The 23,271-nt window shown below is 34.0% G+C and overlaps 4 protein-coding genes across 6 annotated transcripts; 1 reads left to right on the forward strand and 3 right to left on the reverse strand.

Annotated features, from left to right (window-relative positions):
- On the reverse strand, positions 285-2,442 carry LOC18610121 (F-box/FBD/LRR-repeat protein At1g13570). Its single transcript, XM_018115553.1, has 4 exons — positions 2,283-2,442; positions 1,195-2,007; positions 942-1,100; positions 285-761 (listed from the first exon to the last, which is right to left on the reverse strand). The coding sequence occupies exons 2-4, from the start codon at positions 2,005-2,007 to the stop codon at positions 468-470; spliced, it is 1,266 nt and encodes a 421-aa protein (XP_017971042.1). The 5' UTR covers positions 2,283-2,442; the 3' UTR covers positions 285-467.
- Positions 4,157-6,835, forward strand: LOC18610122 (protein NSP-INTERACTING KINASE 2). Of its 2 annotated transcripts, XM_018115554.1 has the most exons (7): positions 4,157-4,285; positions 4,403-4,634; positions 4,768-4,865; positions 5,177-5,323; positions 5,421-5,762; positions 5,886-6,265; positions 6,394-6,835. In XM_018115554.1, exons 2-7 carry the CDS (start codon positions 4,579-4,581, stop codon positions 6,619-6,621), a joined length of 1,251 nt encoding a protein of 416 aa, XP_017971043.1. In that variant the 5' UTR covers positions 4,157-4,285; positions 4,403-4,578; the 3' UTR covers positions 6,622-6,835. The 2 variants fall into 2 exon arrangements, with proteins under 2 accessions (XP_017971043.1, XP_017971044.1); XM_018115555.1 differs by lacking the exon at positions 4,157-4,285 and having other exon boundaries at positions 4,604-4,634; positions 4,759-4,865.
- Positions 8,580-10,135, reverse strand: LOC18610123 (F-box/FBD/LRR-repeat protein At1g13570). Its single transcript, XM_007045612.2, has 3 exons — positions 9,239-10,135; positions 8,980-9,138; positions 8,580-8,891 (listed from the first exon to the last, which is right to left on the reverse strand). Exons 1-3 carry the CDS (start codon positions 10,133-10,135, stop codon positions 8,580-8,582), a joined length of 1,368 nt encoding a protein of 455 aa, XP_007045674.2.
- On the reverse strand, positions 13,664-22,095 carry LOC18610124 (uridine-cytidine kinase C). 2 transcript variants are annotated; one of them, XM_007045613.2, is made up of 12 exons: positions 21,774-22,095; positions 19,867-20,221; positions 17,771-17,885; positions 17,318-17,513; positions 17,049-17,162; positions 16,738-16,911; positions 16,132-16,326; positions 15,444-15,566; positions 15,253-15,374; positions 15,029-15,146; positions 14,665-14,925; positions 13,664-14,295 (listed from the first exon to the last, which is right to left on the reverse strand). In XM_007045613.2, the coding sequence occupies exons 2-12, from the start codon at positions 20,201-20,203 to the stop codon at positions 14,074-14,076; spliced, it is 1,977 nt and encodes a 658-aa protein (XP_007045675.2). In that variant the 5' UTR covers positions 20,204-20,221; positions 21,774-22,095; the 3' UTR covers positions 13,664-14,073. The 2 variants fall into 2 exon arrangements, with proteins under 2 accessions (XP_007045675.2, XP_007045676.2); XM_007045614.2 differs by lacking the exon at positions 17,049-17,162.

Here is a 23,271-nt window from a genome sequence, read left to right on the forward strand (position 1 = left end):
TACTAGGTTTTATCTGCATGCAACCATGGGTGTATCTATGTGCATGTATCTATGCAAGCATGTGTTCAATGTGTGCATGTACATGTGATGGTATTGTAATATTCATAACTCAAAGTTTTTAGCCTAAAAGAGGAAATACTAATAGAACTACACATGAATCATGATACTCTAGAAAATCATATATTCTCAGTACAAATCTGGAAGAACATGACTTACTGCTTGAATTTCTTCAGGTTATTTCCAAGCTTTCCTATATAAGCATCCATGAAGTCCTGATCAATCACTTCACTTGAACATTATAGATAATATCAATTTCCTCAATAATGTTATTATTCACATTTCAAAAGAATATGATACAAAAAAATTGCAATTGGAGCCCAACTGTTCTTTGAGATTTCAAAAGAAAGGAAAGGAATTAGCAGATGGAAGGGCAAAATAATTGTTTTTTACAAACAGACCCACAATGCTTAATCTTGAATGAACAAAATTTCAGCTTGAGCAGAAGCCCGTCGAAACCTCAACAGCTCAATCAACATATTAATTCTTCCATCCATAACATATACACAAGGTGAAATGCTCATTGTCTCAAGCGCAGGTGAATTTGCAAGAAGAAATTTGATGAACTCCATCTCATGTGGCACACCAGACATATCTGTCATCTTCACAACTTTGAGTTGTTTGAATGTGCAATCTGTAGGGCATTTTTGGTCCCAGAAATCCAAATCAGGTGCATCAATAGCAGCTAACGTGTTTGAGGAACCCTAAAGAAAACAATGCAGAGAGAACAGGATCACTTTGGATCTTGAATGATTCATCATAAGGTAGTGTATGAAGTAAAAAAGACAACAATATCAACCGTCAATGAAAATATAAAGACAAGGAAGGGGGGGGGGGGGGGGGGGGGTTGCTGGGGAAGGCCAACAACTACCTACAACACTCACTGAAATTTGAAGTTCCTTTAAATTAGGAGTGTTGGTAATCAAGCGAAGAACAACGAGTATCTCCTTCATATCTTCGAAACTCACTTGATACAATTCTACTACTTTTAGATGGTTATACGTAATACGAAGTCTTCCAGGGTCATCACCTATGCTCAAATACTTAAGACAGAAAAACATTAAACTGACAGTACCTTGGAGCAACTACAAACTAAATCGACTTTACAAACCAAATTAGAAATGCAAGATAGTTTACCTTTGTGAAGTATATGTGCCCAATGAGCCTCTCAAGACGAGGTACACCACCAAGAAACCTGTTAAAGTTGCACCCTGAACTTTGCTCAAAGTGTTCAGCTATGTCATCAGTCATGTACATAGCCACTGACATTGCAACTAAAAGGGGGGTATTTTCAAGACAAATGTCTTTAAATTCACCTTCCAGGCACAAATACTTTAGATTTGGAGCATGGATAGTGAGAGCTAAACTATCAAAGTAAGACAATGCCAAGCTCTCAAGAAGAGGGCAACTAGATATAAGACTTTCAATTGCCTCAGGTGACACCAAAACCTGGTGAAGATTGAGACTCTTCAAGCACAAGAATCCTTTAAAACTCGGTGGTGGATCCAATTCACAACGAAAAAGCTCCAAACGGGTCAGCTTTCTACAATTAAAAAGACAAGAAGGAACTCTAAACCACTCTCCTTCTCCCAATTCAAGAACCAACTCTTTGATATCATTCCTCGACAGGAAAAGTAACCATTGATCAATATCCGGGCAGCATTGCAAATACGTAGTCGTAAGCTGGAACTTGTGAATTGGTCCTTGGTGAAGAAAAAGAGCTCGAGTGATGAATTTTACAAGACTATCCTCAAATTCACATCGATCATTCGATAAATCCACACATTTCTCATCAAAAACAAGTTGAGTAATCGTTGCCCACTTGTACCTCCATTTACTTGATAAAATGCTAGTCCTAACAGCATCCCGTATTGGTAAACGCGTGAGGAGACCCTCTATAATGCTTTGAGGCAAATCACTTATTAAATCCGGACAGGAAACATCATCCATCTGCATAATTTAAGTACATATCAATGAATTCATCGAAATATAGCCTATTCTATGTCTCGGTAATTTTAGCTTCAATAAAAGACCAAATTTATTAACTTTTCATGCATATCATTGGGGGCAATTTAGGATTAAAAAAATATTGGGATTTCCTAATTCTTTCCATCAGTGAAGAAGAAACAGATCATAAGACATGGATCAAATAAAACTGAAAGAACCGGGTGGCAAAAAGGTAAATATATGAGACTGAAAAAAACAGTGAGAAAAAAAGAACTAACCTGGGATAAAATCGAAAACCCAGAAGCAGAACTAAGTTTCCTTACTCTCTTGCTGTCTTGTTCTTCCTCTTTATCTCTCTCATCAGATACTGCAGTTAAAGATGCAAAAATGGCTGGAAGGTTAAAGCTTTACTAAATTTGTTCGGTGGGGTGTTGTACTGTTTTGTACTTTAGCTGGAGTTTGTGCTTTTAGTGAACAGTCTATTTTATGTTTGGGTTGGGCGCCCATTTAGACTTAGAGTTCTGGCTATGTTTGGGCCTTTCTTTAAATACTCATACTTATTTCTGTTTTCTTCTTTTTTTTTTCTCAGACTTACATAAAATTGGTTTTCAATTTTTGTTTCTTTTTCTAAAAAATAATTGGATAACTACTTTATAAATTATTATTGAAAATTTCATAAAAATAATAAAATGAGAGTATTTAATATTAGCAATGTATTAATTTATCTTATTTCATTTATTATAGTGAAAGATAAGAGTGAATGATAAAAATGAAAAATGAACTAAACAGCTTTAGTTTCCTTGTTGATTGATGATGATATTTTCATTGTTTCCCCTCATCTTTCACTCTTCATCCTTCATTTATAATAGGTTTTAGCTTGTAAAGCCACACTATCATATATGCAGTGGTTGCTTATATATGGAGTTAATCAATCCTAGCATTTCCATTTCCATACTTCTAACATCAAATCACGAATTTATTCTTGAGACAAATTAAGCCAGCAGTGGGCCAATGTGGCTGCTTTTGCTAGTGATGCAGCTAAAGGTGGTCAGTGAGTCTGCACAAATGAAAGGTAATTAGCAGAATATTTAACAATTCACGTTGAAGAATCATGGATGAGCTTTATTCATTCAGGATAGTGTTGAAGCTTCCAAGAATTCCTGTCTTCCAGTGCTGTCCGTCCCAACACACCAAGGTTGACTTGAAAGTTGTCGTTCCAAACGGTGCCGGAGAGAGAGAGAGAGAGAGGTGGCATCGGTTTCACCTGGATTATATAATGTTGTGTTAGGAATTTGGTAAAGATGAAAGCATGCTAAGATTGCATGGGAGGCTTGGCACGAGATGTAAACACTACTTATAATGAAACAAGCCCAGTAAAGGATTGGCTTTCTTGAATCTTCCTCGCAATTCTTATCAGCATCTCACCCACTTCCTGCTACATAAAGAAGCTGATCTTAGATTTTTTTAGTTACCTTGCCTGTTGTCCTAGCTGCAAGCACCTGATCAATGAATTCCTGGAAAGAGAAATCTGTTTTATATGGTGTGATCTTGTTCTGCTTCTGCACCTCTGTGTCTGCATTGTTATCACTAAAGGGTGTCAATTTTGAAGGTAACCGCAGTTCCTTCTCATATATATGATACTTGAAGAAGTTTTAAAATTTGAATTGTGAAGTAACCTTTTTTTTTTCTTTCGAAATTTTCTTAGTGCAAGCTTTAATGGTCATTAAGAATTTCCTGGTTGATCCTCTTGGGGTTCTTGACAATTGGGATGAAACAGCCTTAGATCCATGCGGTTGGAGTTATATCAATTGCAATCCTGATGGTCTAGTCGTTGGGCTGTAAGTAGTACTTAAAGCAACCAAAATATTCACTCATTGAAACTTGGAAAGACAACACAATACACACAAAAAGATAAATAGTTATATTCTAATACTTTAGTAAAGACTAGGGAAGATACAGTGATGTGGTTGAAATGATTTTGTTTCAGAGGAGCTCCAAGCCTGAATTTGTCTGGTGCTCTTGCACCTAGCATTGGAGACTTGACAAAACTCCAACATGTGTGAGTATCAAATTCTCATCAGACAAATTGTGCTAGCTATAGCTAGAGAGCCTTCTATCTTAAATGAAAGTTTTGCAGGCTCCTACAGGGCAACAACATATCAGGACATATACCCTCCGAATTAGGAAAGCTTCCCAAGCTAAACACACTTGATCTTTCTAGCAACTCCTTCTCTGGTCAAATTCCCAGCAGTCTGTCCCATGTAAAAAGCCTCCAATACCTGTAAGTATTTTTATTGAAATATTATCTATGCTTTAGCACATTTTTTTTTTCTGAATTACAGTTATTTACTTGAATCAGTTTGAAAGTAATAATGGGTTTTCTTTAAATTTGTATCAGGAGGCTGAATAATAACAGCCTCTCAGGACCAATACCTTCCTCCTTGGCAAACATGACTCAGCTTACTTTCCTGTAATTCTCTTAATCCCATGAATGCCAGTTAGTGTTCTTTCCAAAATGATGCATGTTAGAGTAAGGGTTACCAATATGTGGGATCTGCTGAATTTTCCAGGGACATGTCTTTCAATAATTTGAGTGGTCCTATGCCGCGGTTCTATGCAAAAACATTCAAGTAAGTTACTCCTAGAGTTAGCTTTGGTGTCCTGTGTTTTACCATGTTTAAAACAAAAGATTTAACTATATAACTTTTTAGTACCATTTTTGTCTATTTATTATTTGCTAATACATTTTTTTAGTTGACACAGCATTGTCGGAAACCCATTGATCTGTGCCACGGGGAATGGGCAAGACTGCCCCAGAACAAGACCAATGCCAATATCTTTTTCCTTAAATAATTCACAAAGTAAGAACAGTTGTCCCTCTTAATATTTCTTCAGTTTGTCCTTATCTTGAAGTTTTGTTCAAAAGGTTGTGTTAATTCTTTTTCAAACCATTAATCACCTACCTTTTGACTTTAGTGTTAAATTCACGATTTAAGTCACCCTATCTAGAATTTAAGAATTTTATATATATCCTATCACCTGCCTTAAGATTACGTTACTTTCCGGTTCTGTTTAGAAATTCTAATTCCATATTGATATGGCTTCTCCCAAATTTGTACGATTGCCTAATTCTTTAATCTGACATCATTTTTCTGTGCTTTTTACTTGTTAGACTCACAACCTTCTGGAAAACCCAAAAGCCACGCAATTGCTTTAGCATTTGGTTCCCTAAGCTGCACCTGTCTACTAGTTTTGGGGTTTATTTTCATTTTTCTGAGACGGCTGAGACACAAGCAGCAAATATTCTTCAATGCCAATGGTGAGGTTTTTTCTCTTTTCCTTTTTGTTTATTGAAAGTAAAGTTAAAAATCTTGACATTTCAGGTAAGCTCTGTCTGTTTCTTTGAATATTATTAGCCACAAACGAGGAAGAAGAATCCATTAGGAACTTGAAGAGGCTCCCTTTCCAAGATCTTGTTATTGCCACAAACAACTTCAGCAGCAAAAACATACTGGGCAAGGGTGGTTTTGGGATTGTCTACAAAGGATATCTTAAAGATGGGACAGTTGTAGCAGTTAAAAGGCTCATAGATGGAAATGCTGCTGGAGGGGAAACCCAATTCCAAGCTGAAGTAAAGATGATCAGTTTAGCGGTGCACAGGAACCTTCTACAACTCTATGGATTTTGTATGACAGCAACAGAGAGGCTCTTAGTTTATCCCTTTATGTCTAATGGGAGTGTTGCTACCCGTCTCAAAGGTAACATAACAGTATTTCTTTTCTGCTTCAATTGAATCCCTTGCTTTGATTTTGCTACATTTTTTAATGAATGAATGGCTATTTATAGTTTACTTCATTGTTCCTTCTCTTGATGTCTTGCAGGCAAACCAGCCTTGGATTGGGGTACAAGAAAAAGAATTGCCCTTGGCACAGCGAGGGGACTATTATACCTTCACGAGCAGTGTGCCCCTAAGATCATTCACAGGGACGTTAAGGCTGCAAACGTGCTGCTTGATGATCAGTTCGAGCCTGTTGTGGGGGATTTTGGTTTAGTTAAGCTGATGGAACACCAGGATTCACATGTGACAACGGCTGTGAGGGGAACTATAGGGTACATTGCTCCAGAATATTTGTCAACAGGTCAGGCCTCTGATAGAACTGATGTATTCGCTTTTGGAGTTCTTTTACTTGAATTAATGACAGGCAAAGGACCTTCGCAGTTTGGGGAAATGGATATTGAGGAAAGGGCAATGATTGATTGGGTAAGCAGCAGAGATCTTCTTGCACTTTAAACAATTCTTGGGTTTGAAATCTGAATAGCTTCCGAAATTCAATTGCTTCCTTTCTTTCTCCATGGATTCAATTACTCAAACTGCTATCATTATTGCAGGTGAACAAATTTTACAAGGAAAGAAGGTTTGATGAGCTAATAGACAAGGCCTTGAAAAAGAGACACGATCAGAGTGAGCTTGAGGGAATGATTCAGCTGTCGCTTTCTTGTACCCAACACCATCCAAATCATAGACCAAATATGTCTGAAGTGCTTCAAATTCTTGAAGGAAACAAATTAGCAGATACAGAAAAAGATTCTCAAACAGTGGAAGAAGAACGTTGCTGAGCTGGGGAGTTTTCCTCATCAGATACTCTCTGGTAGTAAAATCTTCCATGAAAACCTAACTTGGGAATGGAAAACAGTGTACTATATAGGGAAAATGTAAGGAGATTTCTCCTCATAAGGATCCAGGTATATGATTTCAGCTTCCGGGCTGAATGGCAATTTCATCACTGTCAATGATCTGATCAATAGAAACCTAATCATATCTAATTCATAAATTTTACAATTGAAGTTATTCTGCTCTACTTCTCGAAGCTGATGCAAACAATCATGTGATGGTTCTTCATAATTGAACGATTCCCCCCACAAGAAAAACTATTAAGAAGATTATCAAGGGACCAACATCGACATTAATAATACTATAACAACGAGCTAACCTGGATTTTGAGCTTTCTCAAGTTTGGAGAGCTTCTAATCAAGCAAAAGGCTGTATAGACTTTTGACAAGTTGTAACAATCCAAGTACAAACATTACTGATCTAATAACTTTTAAATCTAAATCACGTTACTTTAAAAAATGTAAATTCAAATTACCAGCAGTAATTAACTTAAACTCTTATATAAATTTTAAAAATTAAATGTATATCCAATATAACATGAGTTATCATGCATGTACTACAACCAAATATCAAAATATATATATGCTTAAAAATAAATTGTTAAACTAAGTTGTGATAGTTAATCAATTTCACAAATTGAAGGTTGTGAAGGTAAGACAAATCCAAACTCATATAATTTACCCATCAACTTTTTCGTTCTACGAATAACCCTAAATAAACTTAAGAACTCATAATAAATACATTGATGTCATCTCTACACTTTGAGATCGTGAGAAAGTTGGCTGCCGATGTAGACCTCGATAGTGTTAGAGAGCTAGACCGCCAGATATATACTCCGATGGCGTTGGAGAGCTGGACGGAGGGATAGCTAAATCTAAATCGAGATTTAATTTTAGAATTTTTAATTGAATGGCGGAAGAGCAGAAAGAAAGAAACCGAGACGTGCCTTCTTTTGAATTAATTGGTTTAAAGGGTATTTATTTGAATTAATTAGTTTAAAAGGTATTCTTATTAAGTCATGCCAAACATTGACTAAAAATAATTAAAATTATAGAGACGGTCATTTTGAAGTCACCTTACTGCGAAGGTTATTTTTGACAATTTTCACTATATATGTATATATCTTACTGCAGTAGAGTTTTAGTTAAATTTAATTTAATTGCAAGTTTACCATATACATAAACTAAGAGGCTTAACGAATTAGATATTAATGACAAAAAGAAAAAAACAACTAACAAAATTTGACAGAAAAACAGTAGCGACATTTTCCAAGCTGGTCAATGTGTTTTTGATTCAAAACACTCTTCTCTTGTAGAAGAGTACCGTTGATCTCAAAAATCGACACTATAGCAGGTAGACAAATAAAAGGGAAGCCTCCCCAATCTTCATCACGGTCATGAACACTGACGAATATTGCAAGAAGTGGGGAATTTTTGAAACAGATAGAAACATTTGAGGAACTTGAGATTAGGAGCATCAATCTCACGCTGCTGAGCGTAGCTGCAGTTTCCAAAGTCAGCCAAGATGATTTGCAGTAAAATTTAATTCTCGAAATTTGACATCAAATGCTGTGAATATGTAGAGTTACAGACTACAAACGATACTTAATGATTGATTGCGTTTTTATATTAACAAAGTTAATTCATTAGATATCAATCAATATGTGGCAAAATTGTCAAATTTCTATAAAATTTTGCAACAACAAAATAGTGTAGAAAAAATTGAAAAATACAAGGAAATGAAAGAGATATTGTTTAAATTGTTTCAGAGTATTTTGAGTATTCTTTTTAATTAATTTGTTATTTACAAAGTGTCAAGCGCGTGTGCGTACGCGTGTGTGTGTATATATATATATATATATGTAGAGAGAGAGATGAAAAGGCAGTGGAAAACAAGGAGTTGATCAGTCAGCCGGGCTGTGATCTTGGTTCTGATATATGATTTCTGCAATTCTTGAAGCTCTAGGAAATCGTACCAAGTCCTTCAATATCCTTGATTCACTGGAGATATCAACTGTTTTGTCGGGTTCAATTTTCATTTGCTTAAGCGATGGTGACTTGGCAAGTATCAACTTCATCAACTCCATCTCAGGCCCCAAACCTGATATCTGCTTCATTACAACATATCTCAATTTCATCAAACCACCAATGGAGCGGCTTTCTCCTTCCAAATACTCTGTCGCTGTTTCCATCTCTGCTGCTGAATTAGTACATGTCTGTGGATGATCACAAAATTGATCTCATTATGTAGCTCAAAATAGTTATGGTGACATGATTGAAGAGAATAATATTATAGAAACTCACCGTGACAACAAGTTTATGTAGATTTGGTGAACTTGTAATCAAGCCAACAACGCAAGACAGTGAATCAACGTCTTCAAACATTAGCATAGAGATGTAAATGGACCGTAAATGGATAAATGTTGATGGAAGCCTCTTTCTAGCCCTGCATTCAGCAAGGAACTTCACCCCCAAAAAAATATGGAAATAAAAAATATGCATCAAGATGTTTTAAGCAACAAAGATAGATGTTTATATTAATATAACAAAATGGAAATTTTACCTTCAAAGAATAGAATCCTGCTACAATACTCTTAAGATTGGATAAGCAATCTAGGTTGTTGATCAAAGAGATTGATCCCCCATTATTCCAAAGATTCTCATTCATATCAGGCAGTTGAGACAAAGAAATTGTCACATGCGATAAACTTGGGGTATTCTTCAAGCAGATATATTTGAGACTGCCAACAAATAACAAAGATTGCAGCTTGGGAGCATGATCAATGTTCAGTCTATCAAGACCATCCACACAAATCAGGTACAACTGGTTAAGTTGGGGGCATCTAGCAACGAGATTCTCAAACCCTTCATTGTTGACTGTAACACTGTAAACTATAAGGCGAGTAAGGCAGTTGAATCCATTGAACGTCGGAGGAGGTGATGGGATTACGCAATGCTGAAGCCTCAGCTGCCTCAGGTTTGCACACGAAAACAAGCTAGAATGGATTTTATACCGGTCTTCCTTGAGACACTCGAGGTTGATTTCCCTAATACCGTTCCTCGATAAGAAATTAATCCATTGATCAACATCGGGATAGCTTCTCATGCTTTGGATTAGGAGGCGAAACTTGAGTATGGGGCTTTTGTGCTGACAAAGAATCCTGTAAATAACCTTAACAAGTTCATCGTCATCCTCGAACTGAGAGGCATTGTTGTTCAAGCGAAAAATAGAACGGTCAGCATCTATAACATCGAATACAAGATTAGGAAGCGCAGTCCACTTGTACCTCCAACTTCTTGATAGGATACTTGTTCTCACTGCATCTCGAATCGGCAATCTACCAAGGATGCTTTCAATTACATTGTCTGGCAAGTTACTGATTATATCTGAATGCCCTCTCCGGCACAGGACCTTATGGCAATCTATTCTGCTAGGCGAAAATTCGAATGAAGAAACCATATGTTCCAGCTTCTGGACGAAATCAACGTAAATCTTTATAAACAAGCACTTTTCTGCTCTCCAACTCAGGTTCACAATGTCAAAAACCTTTAGAGGTGGGACGACATAAAAAAACTCTATATATACATGCATTCCAATTTTTAATTAAACATATATACCTATTCCAAAAAAACAATTGAATCCTCCTAGGTAAGTAATTGTGTCATTATTCATTAATATATAAAACCTAGAACTAATTTGAGCCAAAATCTATCAAACAAGAGGAATTTAGACTTTAAGTATGGCACTATGTAAACACTTAATGTTAATGGCATTTAAAACTAGGGATATAAATGGGCAAGGTACCTGCTTTTTTGAGCTACCCAATCCCAAATTCATTTAATTAATAAAGTATCTGAATTCTATTAAAACTCAAACAAGATCATAAAACACTATCCAAAATATATATGTAAAAGGGTAGGGTACTGTTATTTTTAAGTTACTCGACCCAAAATCATTTAATTATGAAAGTATCCAAACTCTATTAAAACCCACCTAAAGTTGCAAAACATTATCCAAAACTGAATTCTAATAGTAAAATACTATTTGTTAATTATTTGAATTCATTAAATACTTAAGACGAATTTTACTTGTTTAAATTTGCACCATAGTTCAACTAATATAAATTAATTTTACATTTATTAGTTTATAATAATGTAAGTTGATTAAGATGGTAAGGATTATCTTAAAGGTAAAGAGCACAAAGGTTCAAATTTCACTAAATCTAAAAATTTTGTAAGATTATATATAATCTAAAGGTGATACTTGAAACTTAATTAAGTCCATGTTGGCTTTTAAAAGCCTTACCCTAATTCGCCCCATAACCCGTGTTGACTTTTAAAAGCCTTACCCTAATCTGCTCCATAACCAAATGTAGAGTACCTGAACCCGTTAAGGCATTCTAAAGGTGATACTCGAAACCTACCCGAATCCATGTCGACTTTTAAAAGCCTTACCCTAATCCACCTCATAACCAAAGATAAAGTTACTTTTCAAAAAAAAAAAAAAAACACATTTGAACCCTATGTTATCAAGTTAGCTAAGTACTCACAGGTACCCATATAACAACAACATATATTATATCCCAATTAAATAACTTAAATAACAAAAAATCATATAAAATTAATTTTATATTTATTAGTAAAAAAGAAGAAGTTGGTTATCATAGGAAAGCTTGTGTTAAAGGTATGCAAGGATAAAAATTTAAATCCCACAAATTACAAATTTTTGAAACATTATATAAATAATTAATTTTTATATGATATTTAGTTATTTAATTTGTTAAATACCTAATTAATTTATTTGATTAATATATATATGTTTATATTTGATACACTAACAGTGTATAGATCAGTTCACCAAATCATGCTACATCATCATAATGATATATTTAAAATTTGTAAGGATTTAAAACTAAACATTAAAAAATTTCTTTAAAAATATATATAAGATAAAATTAAATATTAAAAATTTTCTTTAAAAATACATAAAATAATTTTTTTTCTCTCTCTAACTCCTTCTGATTATATATTAAAAATTTTCTTTAAAAATACAATCATATGATTGTAGGGTTTGATTCCTATTTTTCCAATAAAAAAAATATTCTTACCAAATTTCTCACTCTCTCTTAAGGTTTCAATAGGATTTTAGGATTTGAGGAAGAACAACAATGAAATCTAAAAATGTGAAAGAGGGTTTGGGGAGAAATAAAAATATTTTATTTTTTACTTTATTAATTATTAAAAATGTTTTAATATTTAATTTCACGTCCTTACAAATTTTAAATTTATCATTGTGATGATGTGGTATGATTTGATGAATTGGTAGTGTATATAAACCCCATATATATATATCTTAAGGGTGATACTGAACCTTATATTATTAGATTAGGTACAAGTGAAAACTCATATAACAACAACCTATTTACGTCACTATTTAAAAAGAAATTTAGATTTCAGAAACTAAAGGAAGAGCTAGTTTAAGTAATTTGGATACATCACAGAAACTTAGTCCGGACACAACAAGAATTCTAGGTGATTGAAAGTGGCACATATTTCCAATGCACAAATTACGTCCCTAAATAATCTAAATACATCAAAGATAGATTTAAAAACAATAGAAATAGATAGATACCAATTTAAATAATCGAAATACATCAAAGAAACTATAAAGATACATACCAATCTAAGTAGTGTCACACATATTTCCAATACAAAAAACATAACGGTAAAGACTTTTATTTATCAAGATTTATTTTATCTATTACTGAATAAGATAATGACTCTCCTTTTGTTATATGTCAAATAATTTATTTTATCTTATTAAAAATAATCTATCTTATTTCTTATTGTCAAAAAAAAACCAATGACCAATTTTTACCAAGTATATTTAGAAATTTTTTTTAGACTATTAATATAATTTTTCATTGACAAGCTACTTTATTTACTATGATCACTACTGTCCATTTCAGAGATAAAACTAAAATTTTTAGAATTAAATTAAATATTAAAAGTTTTTCAATGATTAATTAAACAAAAAATAAAATATTCTCACTTATTCCTTAAAAATCTCTTTCAAGATTGTTTTCTTGTTCTTCACCAAGCATCCAAAATAAAAAAATTTTGAAACTCCAAGAGAGAGTTGCTGAAACCCTAACAAATTAGAAGTCGAGAAATTTGATAAGAGAGTTCAAGATTTTGTTCAAAGAATAGGAATTCAAATCAAAACATTGCATTTTTCTAGAACCCTAAGAGAGAAATTGCTAAGACCAGATGTTGAAATGCTGAAACCAGATTGATTTGATAGGGTATTTTGAGTTTTTGTTGAAAGAGGAGAAATTCAAATGAAGAAATCACTTAAAAAAATATATCACTAAATTTCGATAAATAAAAATTATCTTGAAATATTTAATTATCTTATTATTGCATAATTTTATCAAACATATTTTTAAAGAAAGAAGGGAGAAAAGTAAAAGATGATAGAGTTGGAGATAGATAAAAGGGAGAGAACAAGAAAAGAATGGTTCTGAGAGAGTTGGAGAGATAAAGAAATTTTTTATTTTTATATATTTTTAAAAAATTATTAATATTTAATTTTAAATTTTTAAAAAATTTTATCTCATTAATGACGTGACAACATTTGATAAGTCAGTAGTGTATAAAAATTATAAGTGTATCAAATTTATATTATACATTGTCTGCTCACCAAATACTATCACTTTATCAATGAGTTAAAATTTTACATCTTTAACACTTAAAACTAAATATTAATAATTTACTTTAAAAAATATCAAAAAAATATTTTTCTCTCTCAACGTTCTTTTCTTTAATTCTCTTTTTTATCTCTCTCCAAGGGACACAGCAAAGCATTCTCATTCTTCATTGATTAATAATTAAAACCAAATATTCATTTGAGCCAAAACCGACTAGACAAGAGGAACTTGGAATAAGTATGGCACTGGCTAATCTCAGCCTGGGTGAGGATCTGATGTGAAGGTCCAAAGTAGCAGAAATTGTTTTCATATGAGACTGAAAGAGAGAGATGCGTATCATCCACATGGAAGTGAAAATGATTACATAATTTTACTCTATAAATAACTATTAATTTATAACTAGAGAATGTCACAACTGGCTAAAATAGCATTTGCCAATATGGCTAGGAAGTCCCCCACAAAGTGAAACAAATAGAAGAAAAAAAAATTAGCCAGAGCACCCTTCTTTTACAACCCTCAAAGAGAAAGCTTGAAAGCATTGTTTTGTTTGCCCCCAGTTTAACTCTTAATGATCAGTTTTTGACTGTCTTTCCCGAGTAGAAGAGTACTGCTGCAAAAACACTTGGAGGGACAAAAGAAAATCTTATAAAAGGACAAGAAAACGTGAAAAATATTCCAGAGGTTCGAATCAGTCTCGGGTTAAAAAGCCCCTGTATAAGAAGATTCCTAGGCCGCCAATTACCAATGTTGTTAGAACTAGAGGAACTTTGATAGGCTCTGCATCAGCCACCATGTTTTTCCTTCTTGTACTTGCTTGCTGAGACCTCTCTCCAAGTCTCTCATGAAGGAGATTACTAAGGTTGTCTAACTGGTGCATGATTTGGCGTTGTCCCCGTGCAACAGTGGATATCTGCTTCATAGATATAGAGCACAAAAATTTTAGGGATAGCAGCTGACTCTGAAACTTGAAATGAATAAATATACTTGAGCAGATATAGGCTTAATTGAATGGGTGCTATGAACAATATTTAAGTCGTTTCTAGCCATTGGTGTTTCAAAATTATGTCAAAGACACAATTCCCTTGGTCCCTTGACAACCAAAATCAGCCCTTAACGGAGATTTTATATGATCCATGCCTAAAAATTTCTAACTTTTCCCAGAATTGAAAGGAACCTCAAATGTCTTGACTCTTGTTGCCAGCAATCTAGATCATATTCAGGTCTCTTCTGTTGATCTGTAAACTTAAATAAGAGGGCTTAAAGAGACCAGCCACAGTACCTCTTCGATTAAAGGTGAATCCTTAGCCAGCTGGGAGGAAGATGAGGAATTGGGCATTATGGAACCATTGCCTAAACCATTGATGAAGTAAGAAGTTGGAGCAGAGCCATTGCAAGGATCCGCTTGAAAAGCCAAGTTTTGTTGGCTGGAACTACTTCTCTTGATGGTTAACTTGGAATTCAACTCTTCGACCCGGGTTGTAAACTCATCCATCCTATCATTCAGAGAGGATATCTGATCTGAAAGCTGAGTAATGACTCCCTGCACAGGGTAGAAGAATAATACAGGAGAGATTAGTTGCCACAGCATTCAAACAAATATTAGTAAAAGATCAAGTACAAAGCTAAAAGAACTACTTAAAAACCTGGTGTGCTAGAGCTGAGTCTGAATTTCTCTCATCAAACCTCCGGTTGTTCACACTATATCCAGCAAAGTGGGGTATATTCTTCTCCCTTTGAGTTGAATATGAATGTGACATACCACTGTTTACGTTATCATGCATCACTCTATTAGTTAAATACACATGAAAAGGGCCATGAAATAACATTCTCATGCTGCAGACAGAAGATGTGTATCAGATATTTGCACCTTTTGAGGTGCTTATTTCTCGAGGCAACCCTATCTGCAGAGGCTCTTAAGAGAGCTTCTTTTGGGCTTGACACCAGATCCTCATCTAGGCTGAGCTTTGTCTTCAAATCCTCCGGCAGGGCCTGTTCAACTATTAGATGAGAGCTACTAAAATTGAAAAACACATCACAAGCTTTTGGAACTTGTCATACCATAACCTCATTTACAAGCTTTTCCAATTGGATTTGTTCAATATAGGTACGTGGAATGTATGAACCTTCCAAACCAAGCTGCTCTGCAACACATTTTACAACTAAGCGATCTCTTCCTTGCACCTATTTAAGAATGTTAAAACACAGTGGTTAGTAGTAGCCTACGAACAAACTACAAAAAAAAAAGTTTAATATTAGCTTAAATTACAAATTATAATGATATTTTGACACAAGAAATATGACCGATGTTTTAATTGATATAGTAAATCATCAAATTCCTCACATGATTATCTGAGCTCCTCCTAAATATAAAGCACAAGTTAAAATGTTAATTTGGCCACTTCCAAGAAAGATAAATGGCACTTATGAAGCATCTATGCCGTGTATCATATGAATCCACACTCAAAAGTTTTCACCCTTCCAAAGGATATATTGACAATTACATAAAAATCATCAGAAAGAAGGTTAATTCACATAATGGAAAAAAAAAATTGCGGGAATCATTACCAAGACAAAGTAGATAAAACATAATTTGTGTGAACAAAAGGCAAAATATATGAAGAAAATTATAAACATTTATAGAAACTAGAAAATCAGGAATGAGTTTTCAACTGAAGGAAGTTTTGAAGCTACTAAAACACCATCCTAGTACTTTCTCAGAAGAAGATTTCAGATTCTTAATAAGTACCTGAAGATATTGACGATTTAGCTGTTCTAGCCAATCAATTTTCACACAAACTCTATCATCAGAGAATACATGGCTGTTTCTTTTAAGGATGGCAGCTATTGTATAACCCAAGGCCATTAGTCCACCAAGAAGACGCACACTAACTTCAAATGTAATCCTTGGAGATATGACAAATGGACTATCCGTCACCCATTCCTGAAAATGAGAATCACAAACCATCAAATCAAATTTTCATCAGTTGGTATAGTTTTAACAGACATACACCAGTGGAGAAAGGTGAGGTATCAAGCACAACGAAAAAACATGATAAAAAAAAACAAAGAATTCAATCCATTCGAGTGGCAGGTGGTTGTTTTATGACAATTATGTTTATTGAAATATGCTCATTAGTGTCAAGCATCTTAAATTTATGCTTTTTTAGAACTAGACAAATACATGTTTTCCCAATGTATCTACAAGGGTTCCTCCAGATTCCTACAACAATCTTAACTCTTGTAATACATTAATTATAGGACCAGTGATATCGTCAATCATATCTGAAAATATGAACTCAAATCTGTAGGACCTAAACTCATGATAACAAGAGATGAAATATGAGGGACAAACCTCAAACATGAGACTGTATTTTCCATCTTTATTCCGCATCCGCAGATATGATTGGCAAGATTCTGGATCTTCACCAGGAGGTAGAAGATATATATCATAAGTCTGCTCCTCTGTTTCTGCATGTTCTTCAGATACAACACTCTTAATTTGATCCACTGTAAACTTCCTTGCTGACTACAATAAACAGAAAAACTGAGATGCCAGAGCAGCTATGGACATAGCTACTGGGATAGCAACAAGTATAGTCACCAGCAACTTTAAAAGTATTGTAACATAGAGGAACAAGCAAAAAAGTTAGTGCAAATAGTAACCTTTAAAATATAAGTGGGACTTTGAAATCCTGTAAATGGATTGAACTTGTTAATGATTTTTATATGTGCTGTTTGGAGATCTGGCTCAATAAAGGCCTTGTACATTGGATATACCTGTATAACATAGAACATGCTGAGTTCTACCGGAAAACAACAATGACGCACTGAAATGCATTAAAGTAGGTTCATAAGATTTACAAAACAACAAACTAAGCCTTTTCTCACTCTGTGGTAATAAATTTCAACCAAAGAAAGGGAGCTGAACATACAGTTTCAGATATTTGATGGATTATTTCTTCAGGTTCTTGGCCAGCACGCTGTATGTCTCGTAAGACTCGTTTAACAAGGTCAAAGTGAACTCCCCCTGTAACAGATACTCGAAGATCCATCATAGGTCGTAACTTTTCACTCAAAGCATAAATGCCCTCAATAATTACAATGCGGGAGCTTGGAACTTCAAGGGTCCTGTCATGTATATGTGCTAGATTAAATATAAAATCTAGCAGCCAAATATGAAAGCACTACAGACCATCTGATTAAAAATCTAATTGATTTTATACTATGGATTAATACTATATTGATCAACTACTTCTACAATTCACAATTCAATGTTATTACTGTTACCATTACTTTTCCTTTGGCATACCGGCAAAAACTTAATCCTTAACAGCTTTATAAGCAAATGATAGTACTGATATGCACTAAATGAAGCAGTGTTCAACCTGTATCCTGTTCGGGAACTAGTCTTGAAATCATAGATTGGAACTTGGACTTCCTTCCCTTGCTTTAAATCATGAACATTCTGGAGCAATGTATCATAATCTGTCAAGCGTGGATCTGTTGTTTACAAGAATCAGAAGGTTGTCATTTGCTTTGCTTGCTTTCAGTTAAAATCCTTAACTTTGACTTCTCAACAATATAGATATTCAAACAAAAAATTAAAACAGATGCTCTTTCTATTGATGTCTTAGATCTCATTCCTATAAAAATAAAGCACACTCAAGGACATTCATATACTACACCAAATTTGAACACAGAAAAAAAGATAACAAGAAAAACAACTCAAAATGGAAGGCAGGTATGAGTCGAAGTTTACAAAACAGACAAGCTGAATCATCCAAGATATGCAACACCCAGAGAACATAAACACTGGAGACTTAAACAGTTTGATTCTTAAGAGGTTTTGATCAATCAATCATCCAAAGTTGGAAAGGCTTAGGCACAGAAGCTAATGTAAGAAAATAGGTCAATCCATGCAATGAAAGTTGAAAGGATGGAAGAAAACCGTCTGCCAAACAAACTGTGTTGTCCAAAAGAAACCTACCAAAAAGTGCCCTAGATTCAAACGATAAATACCTAAAACCACTGATGTAGACCTTCGAAAGCCTTTAACTCATTAATAGGGTTCCCCACCACAAGTGAAATCCAATTACATACTCTAAGGGCACCAAAGCCAGAACAGAGGCTAAGCTCTTCAAACAAGGAAATTTGTTTAGCACTTCAATGTGTCACCAAAGGCAATTGAAAATTGATATTCCTCACACCCAGGATACTTAAATAATAGTAACAACCAATTGACTGCACCCTACATAAACAGGCAGACAAATTCCAGATGTGCACAGCATATGTATCAACAGAATGATGAAAAGGGATGGCAACAAAAGACAATGGAATTAAGAAGATAATCACAAACACAGACAAAAAAAAAGTGCACATATTACTCAAAAAGCTAGTAGAGAGTTAATTCATTAATAAAAGGATAAATGGTGCAAATTTGGAAATTTCAAGACTAAGATACACAAAATTCATAGATTCAACCATCACCAGATGGTGCATATGCTAAACAATATATCAGCATTGCTTTACAGAACCCAAAAACTAGTAGCGCTTTTTCAAGAATAAAGCACAAATAAGTAATTAAAATATTTTCATAGCTTTCAACTCTGTAACGAAAAAAGATTTCCATAGCACGATAACTTTAAACCCCAGTAAACACACACACACGCACACGCACACACACACACACACATCATACATGATGGTAGCCTAAGTTGTTAAATTCACCAGCAGAGCTGTCCAAAGTTCTATGCTAGGCTAACTCATTTTTTTGTTTCGCTGAAAATTTTTCCAAAAGCATATGCATACCTCACATCAACACACACACACACACATCATACATGATGGTAGCCTAAGTTGTTAAATTCACCAGCAGAGCTGTCCAAAGTTCTATGCTAGGCTAACTCATTTTTTTGTTTCGCTGAAAATTTTTCCAAAAGCACATGCATACCTCACATCAACTAACATCCTCAAGAGTATACACAGCTTCTGGACTTGATGTCGGGCAAGACACATTCTATTTACTCTGTGTAAATGGATTAGTTTGGCAAACCAAGACCTTAATGTCAATCAGGAACAGCTTTTAATGTTAAAGTGGTAATAAAAAATCATCCCATCTGCTATCATACTACCCCATAGTTGAACTTACATCATTGAAGTAATTTCCTTGATCATTTTAACATAATTATACGTACATTCTTGCACTAATGAACAGCACCTTTCAGTGGTTCTCAATAGGTCATTGTTCACAAAACAAAAACAAAAAGAGAAATCATGGTCAATACAATCATGTCAGAGCATAGGCCTTTATACAAAGTTATCAATTAATTTTAAAAAATAAAAGAACAAGAAAAAATTTAAAAAACTACTCCAGAAAGTGGTGTCAAGACATTTTTAATGGTGTAGCTACTTCCTGAGTATAATAACTTCCAAAAGTACCACTTTGCAAAAGGACAGTAAAATGGGAGAAAAGATGAATTACCATCAAAGTTTCCATCAACTATTCGACTAGAATCATTATAATTGTCCATTGATATAATAGCAATGCTGGGCATGAAGTTGAGTATCTTTTCTGTAAATACAGTCTTCCCTGCTCCAGAAGGACCTGCTAATCCTACTAATATTATTCCATCATTTTTCTGTGCTAACAGTTGGCATGCACGGATAACAATAAAGAACCCCTTCTCAAAAGACAAAGGATCTTGGATTGGAACAATCTCATGGCGATCACAGCCCTTTCGCTTCACCAGCCGTACTTGATCTTTTAAGAGACCTGGTTTCTTATGGTGTGATTCAAAACCAGAAGCATCTTGAGCCATTGAAAATGACAGCTACCTCTGATACAGTAAACAAAATAAATAAATAAATAAGTAGTGCAAAGAAACAATTAAAGAATAGCTGTGCCCTTTGGGACACTGAAAAGGATTCAATGCTACAGTATGCCTGTGAAGCACATCAACTAACTAGATTTTCATCCAATCTAAGGCAGATATTCTTTCAGCTGGAAAGCAAGACAGACATTTATCTTCTGTATATCATTTCTAAATAAAAGTTGCATATGTACAATAAGAAAACAATCACAATGTCAATCAACAACAAAACTGAAACTAAAGTAAGAGAACAAAATTCATTGGCAAAACTAAGATAATCTCACGTCATCTATAAACGTCAAGATTGTGTCACTTGATGCCACAGACACATTAGAAGGCAATGATAATCACCCTGACTTTATCTGTTACTCCCACATGTGCTCAATTGTTCTTAACACGATGTTTAATAAAAAAATATATTGACCTTCTAAGTGACTTCAACCTTCTGTATAAGGTCAGGAAATGAATCATCGAGATGCCTTGCGTACATAATTCTAAGTTTTTCAACAGACGACTTGGCATTACATCAGTTAAAAGGCATGATGGCAGTTTAGGTAAAATCTAAGATTCAAGTCACTTATGCTCTCCTCTTGTATAACTTTAAACATGAAAATATAAAGTAAAAAAAAAGAAAGAGCATCTCATCCAGTTCTTGAAGGATGGATACAGCAGTAAGAGTTTTATGGAAATAAAAGATTTCACCTACTCTTTTTGCACTAAATGAAAGAAAAATTAAGATGATTAAATGAGAATCTTTGTTAAACTTTAATATCATAATAATCCATGAAAGTGCAACCAAAGCATCAAACTCCACAATGATAAGAGCAAGGCAAGCAGCTATTCAGATCGTCATCATAAAAGATTACAGCAATACATATTTATTATCTCCTAGGATTGCTAACTGTCACAATTATCGGTGGTACTAGTCACTAATATCTCATTTTTCACATTAAATACTCAAGGAAATTGTCAGACATTTAGTGTAAAAAGTACCAAAGAAAGAGTAGAATCAAGCAATAGCAAACAAACTAATTAGCTTTTTCTTTATTTAGTGAATTCTTGTCAGTTTTCAGAAAAACCAATACAAAAATCCAACATAAAGCTATAACATAGCATCTTTAAAGATCAAAACAAACACCTTTTACATTCAACAAACAATAAAAACACAAAATTTTGATCCTCAATGACCCAACATTACCAAAACAAATAAAGATCACATTAAAAAAATGAAAAGTTGCACCACCTTTAACAACAGAACAAAATTAAACAGAAACCAAAAAAATAACACTAAACTTACCAAAAACCTCTATTCTAACAACTTGTTTGGATCCAAAGCGACCACTTTTACCCCCCCCCCAAAAAAAAAAAAAAAACCAAAACAAATCCAACAATAAGAAAATGATGATTACCCAGATAACAAACTGGCAAAACAAACAATACCCAGATTCCAGAATTTACAAATAAATCAAAACCAACTAGAGAAGAAAGATTTTTTTGCACTGATGACGACTGTACTCACCAAGTCACGCCAAGAGTCGGTTTCTTTTCTGCTTTATAGTAAATGAGTCACACCGAGTTCACCGTTTCTTCATACACATTTAAAAAAAGATTGTTTATTTTATTTCTCTGGTTTCCTTTCCGGGAATAGAAAAGAATGTGATTTTCCGGGATTTTCTTTCTTTCTTTTTTCTGGGAAGTTGGGAATTCTAGAGAATCTGCAAAAAGTAGAAACTCAGTCGAGAACGGATTCACATAAAAGATGAAAGAGAGCGCCGTTTAATACTACCAGTACTTTCCATTTTTCATTTTTTTTCAATTAAAATTATTAAATAAATAAATAATGTTCGGTGACATCCACTCAATCCCGGGAGGCCAAGTATTCGCGTCTCAAATGGACTGTTTTTTGCTTTTTGTTACTACTTCCAATTCCAATATCTTCTTCCCCAACCAAACGTACCATTTGGGTTGGCGGTGTGGGGAGGGCAGTTGGAGATTGGACCATGATTTCTCAATCTGTCAGACCCATATTTTCATAATTACATATATCCAATTCCCCCGCATAAATATCTCACAATATTATATTAAGAGTTGCCCATCATTTAATTTTGTTGTTATACTTTTAATTTTATTGATTTTCAAATACAAAATAACAAAAATCCATAAAATTTGTATGGAAATAGTAAAATTGAAATATAATGACAAAATTCATTATTGAGTTTTATAATATAATAACAGTTCGATCGTAATTTTATTTTGATTTTTCGATTGAGTTATAGGTTATTGTGTCAAAAAAGAAACAATCTTATAATATGATATCCTAGTGGTGAAATCGAATGTGATAAGACACTTAGATTTTTATTCTTAATTTGAGTGGTAATTATCATAATTTGAAGAATAAACTGATTTTGATTTTGATTTTGATTTTGATTTTGATCCAAATGGGTAGTGTTAGCAGAAGCCAAGAGGTGGTAGGTGGACTTGGCATGTCAAGCATGTGGCAAAGAAAAAGAAGATCAATTTGATCCTTTTGCCATGATTGGATTTGTATGCGTTTCTTTGTGTTTTATCTTTTGGATGGGCCAAAATTTTCAGTTCCATTAAAGGCAAAGTTTCCAAGTTGCATTGAAGGAAGTCAATCCTGTGGATCACCTTGTCTCGAGAACTCAAAATTGCCTAAAAACATATTAACAAAACCAACCATTGTTCTGGTTCAATCAGTTCCCATTTTATATGTAAAATGAACTGTTAAAAAATTTAATGTCATATATATATATATATATATTATAAATTCTTTTTAATTTTTTTATAGTCCGTGGAAGAGGGACGAGTACCAATAGAGACTCACTCATTTTTAAAAGATTTAAAATTTTATAATATATTCTTTTTTTAATTTTATAATAATTTTTTCATTTAGTAATTAAGTCTTACTTCCCAAACGACCCTCTTATTTGCCTCCTAAACCCGAAATCCTCTTGACTCCACCTGTGTTTCCAGTGCCGAGCAGAATCTAGAGAAGT

The sequence above is a fragment of the Theobroma cacao genome, chromosome 2, assembly GCF_000208745.1.
Source record: "Theobroma cacao cultivar B97-61/B2 chromosome 2, Criollo_cocoa_genome_V2, whole genome shotgun sequence".
Taxonomy (NCBI): Eukaryota; Viridiplantae; Streptophyta; class Magnoliopsida; order Malvales; family Malvaceae; genus Theobroma; species Theobroma cacao.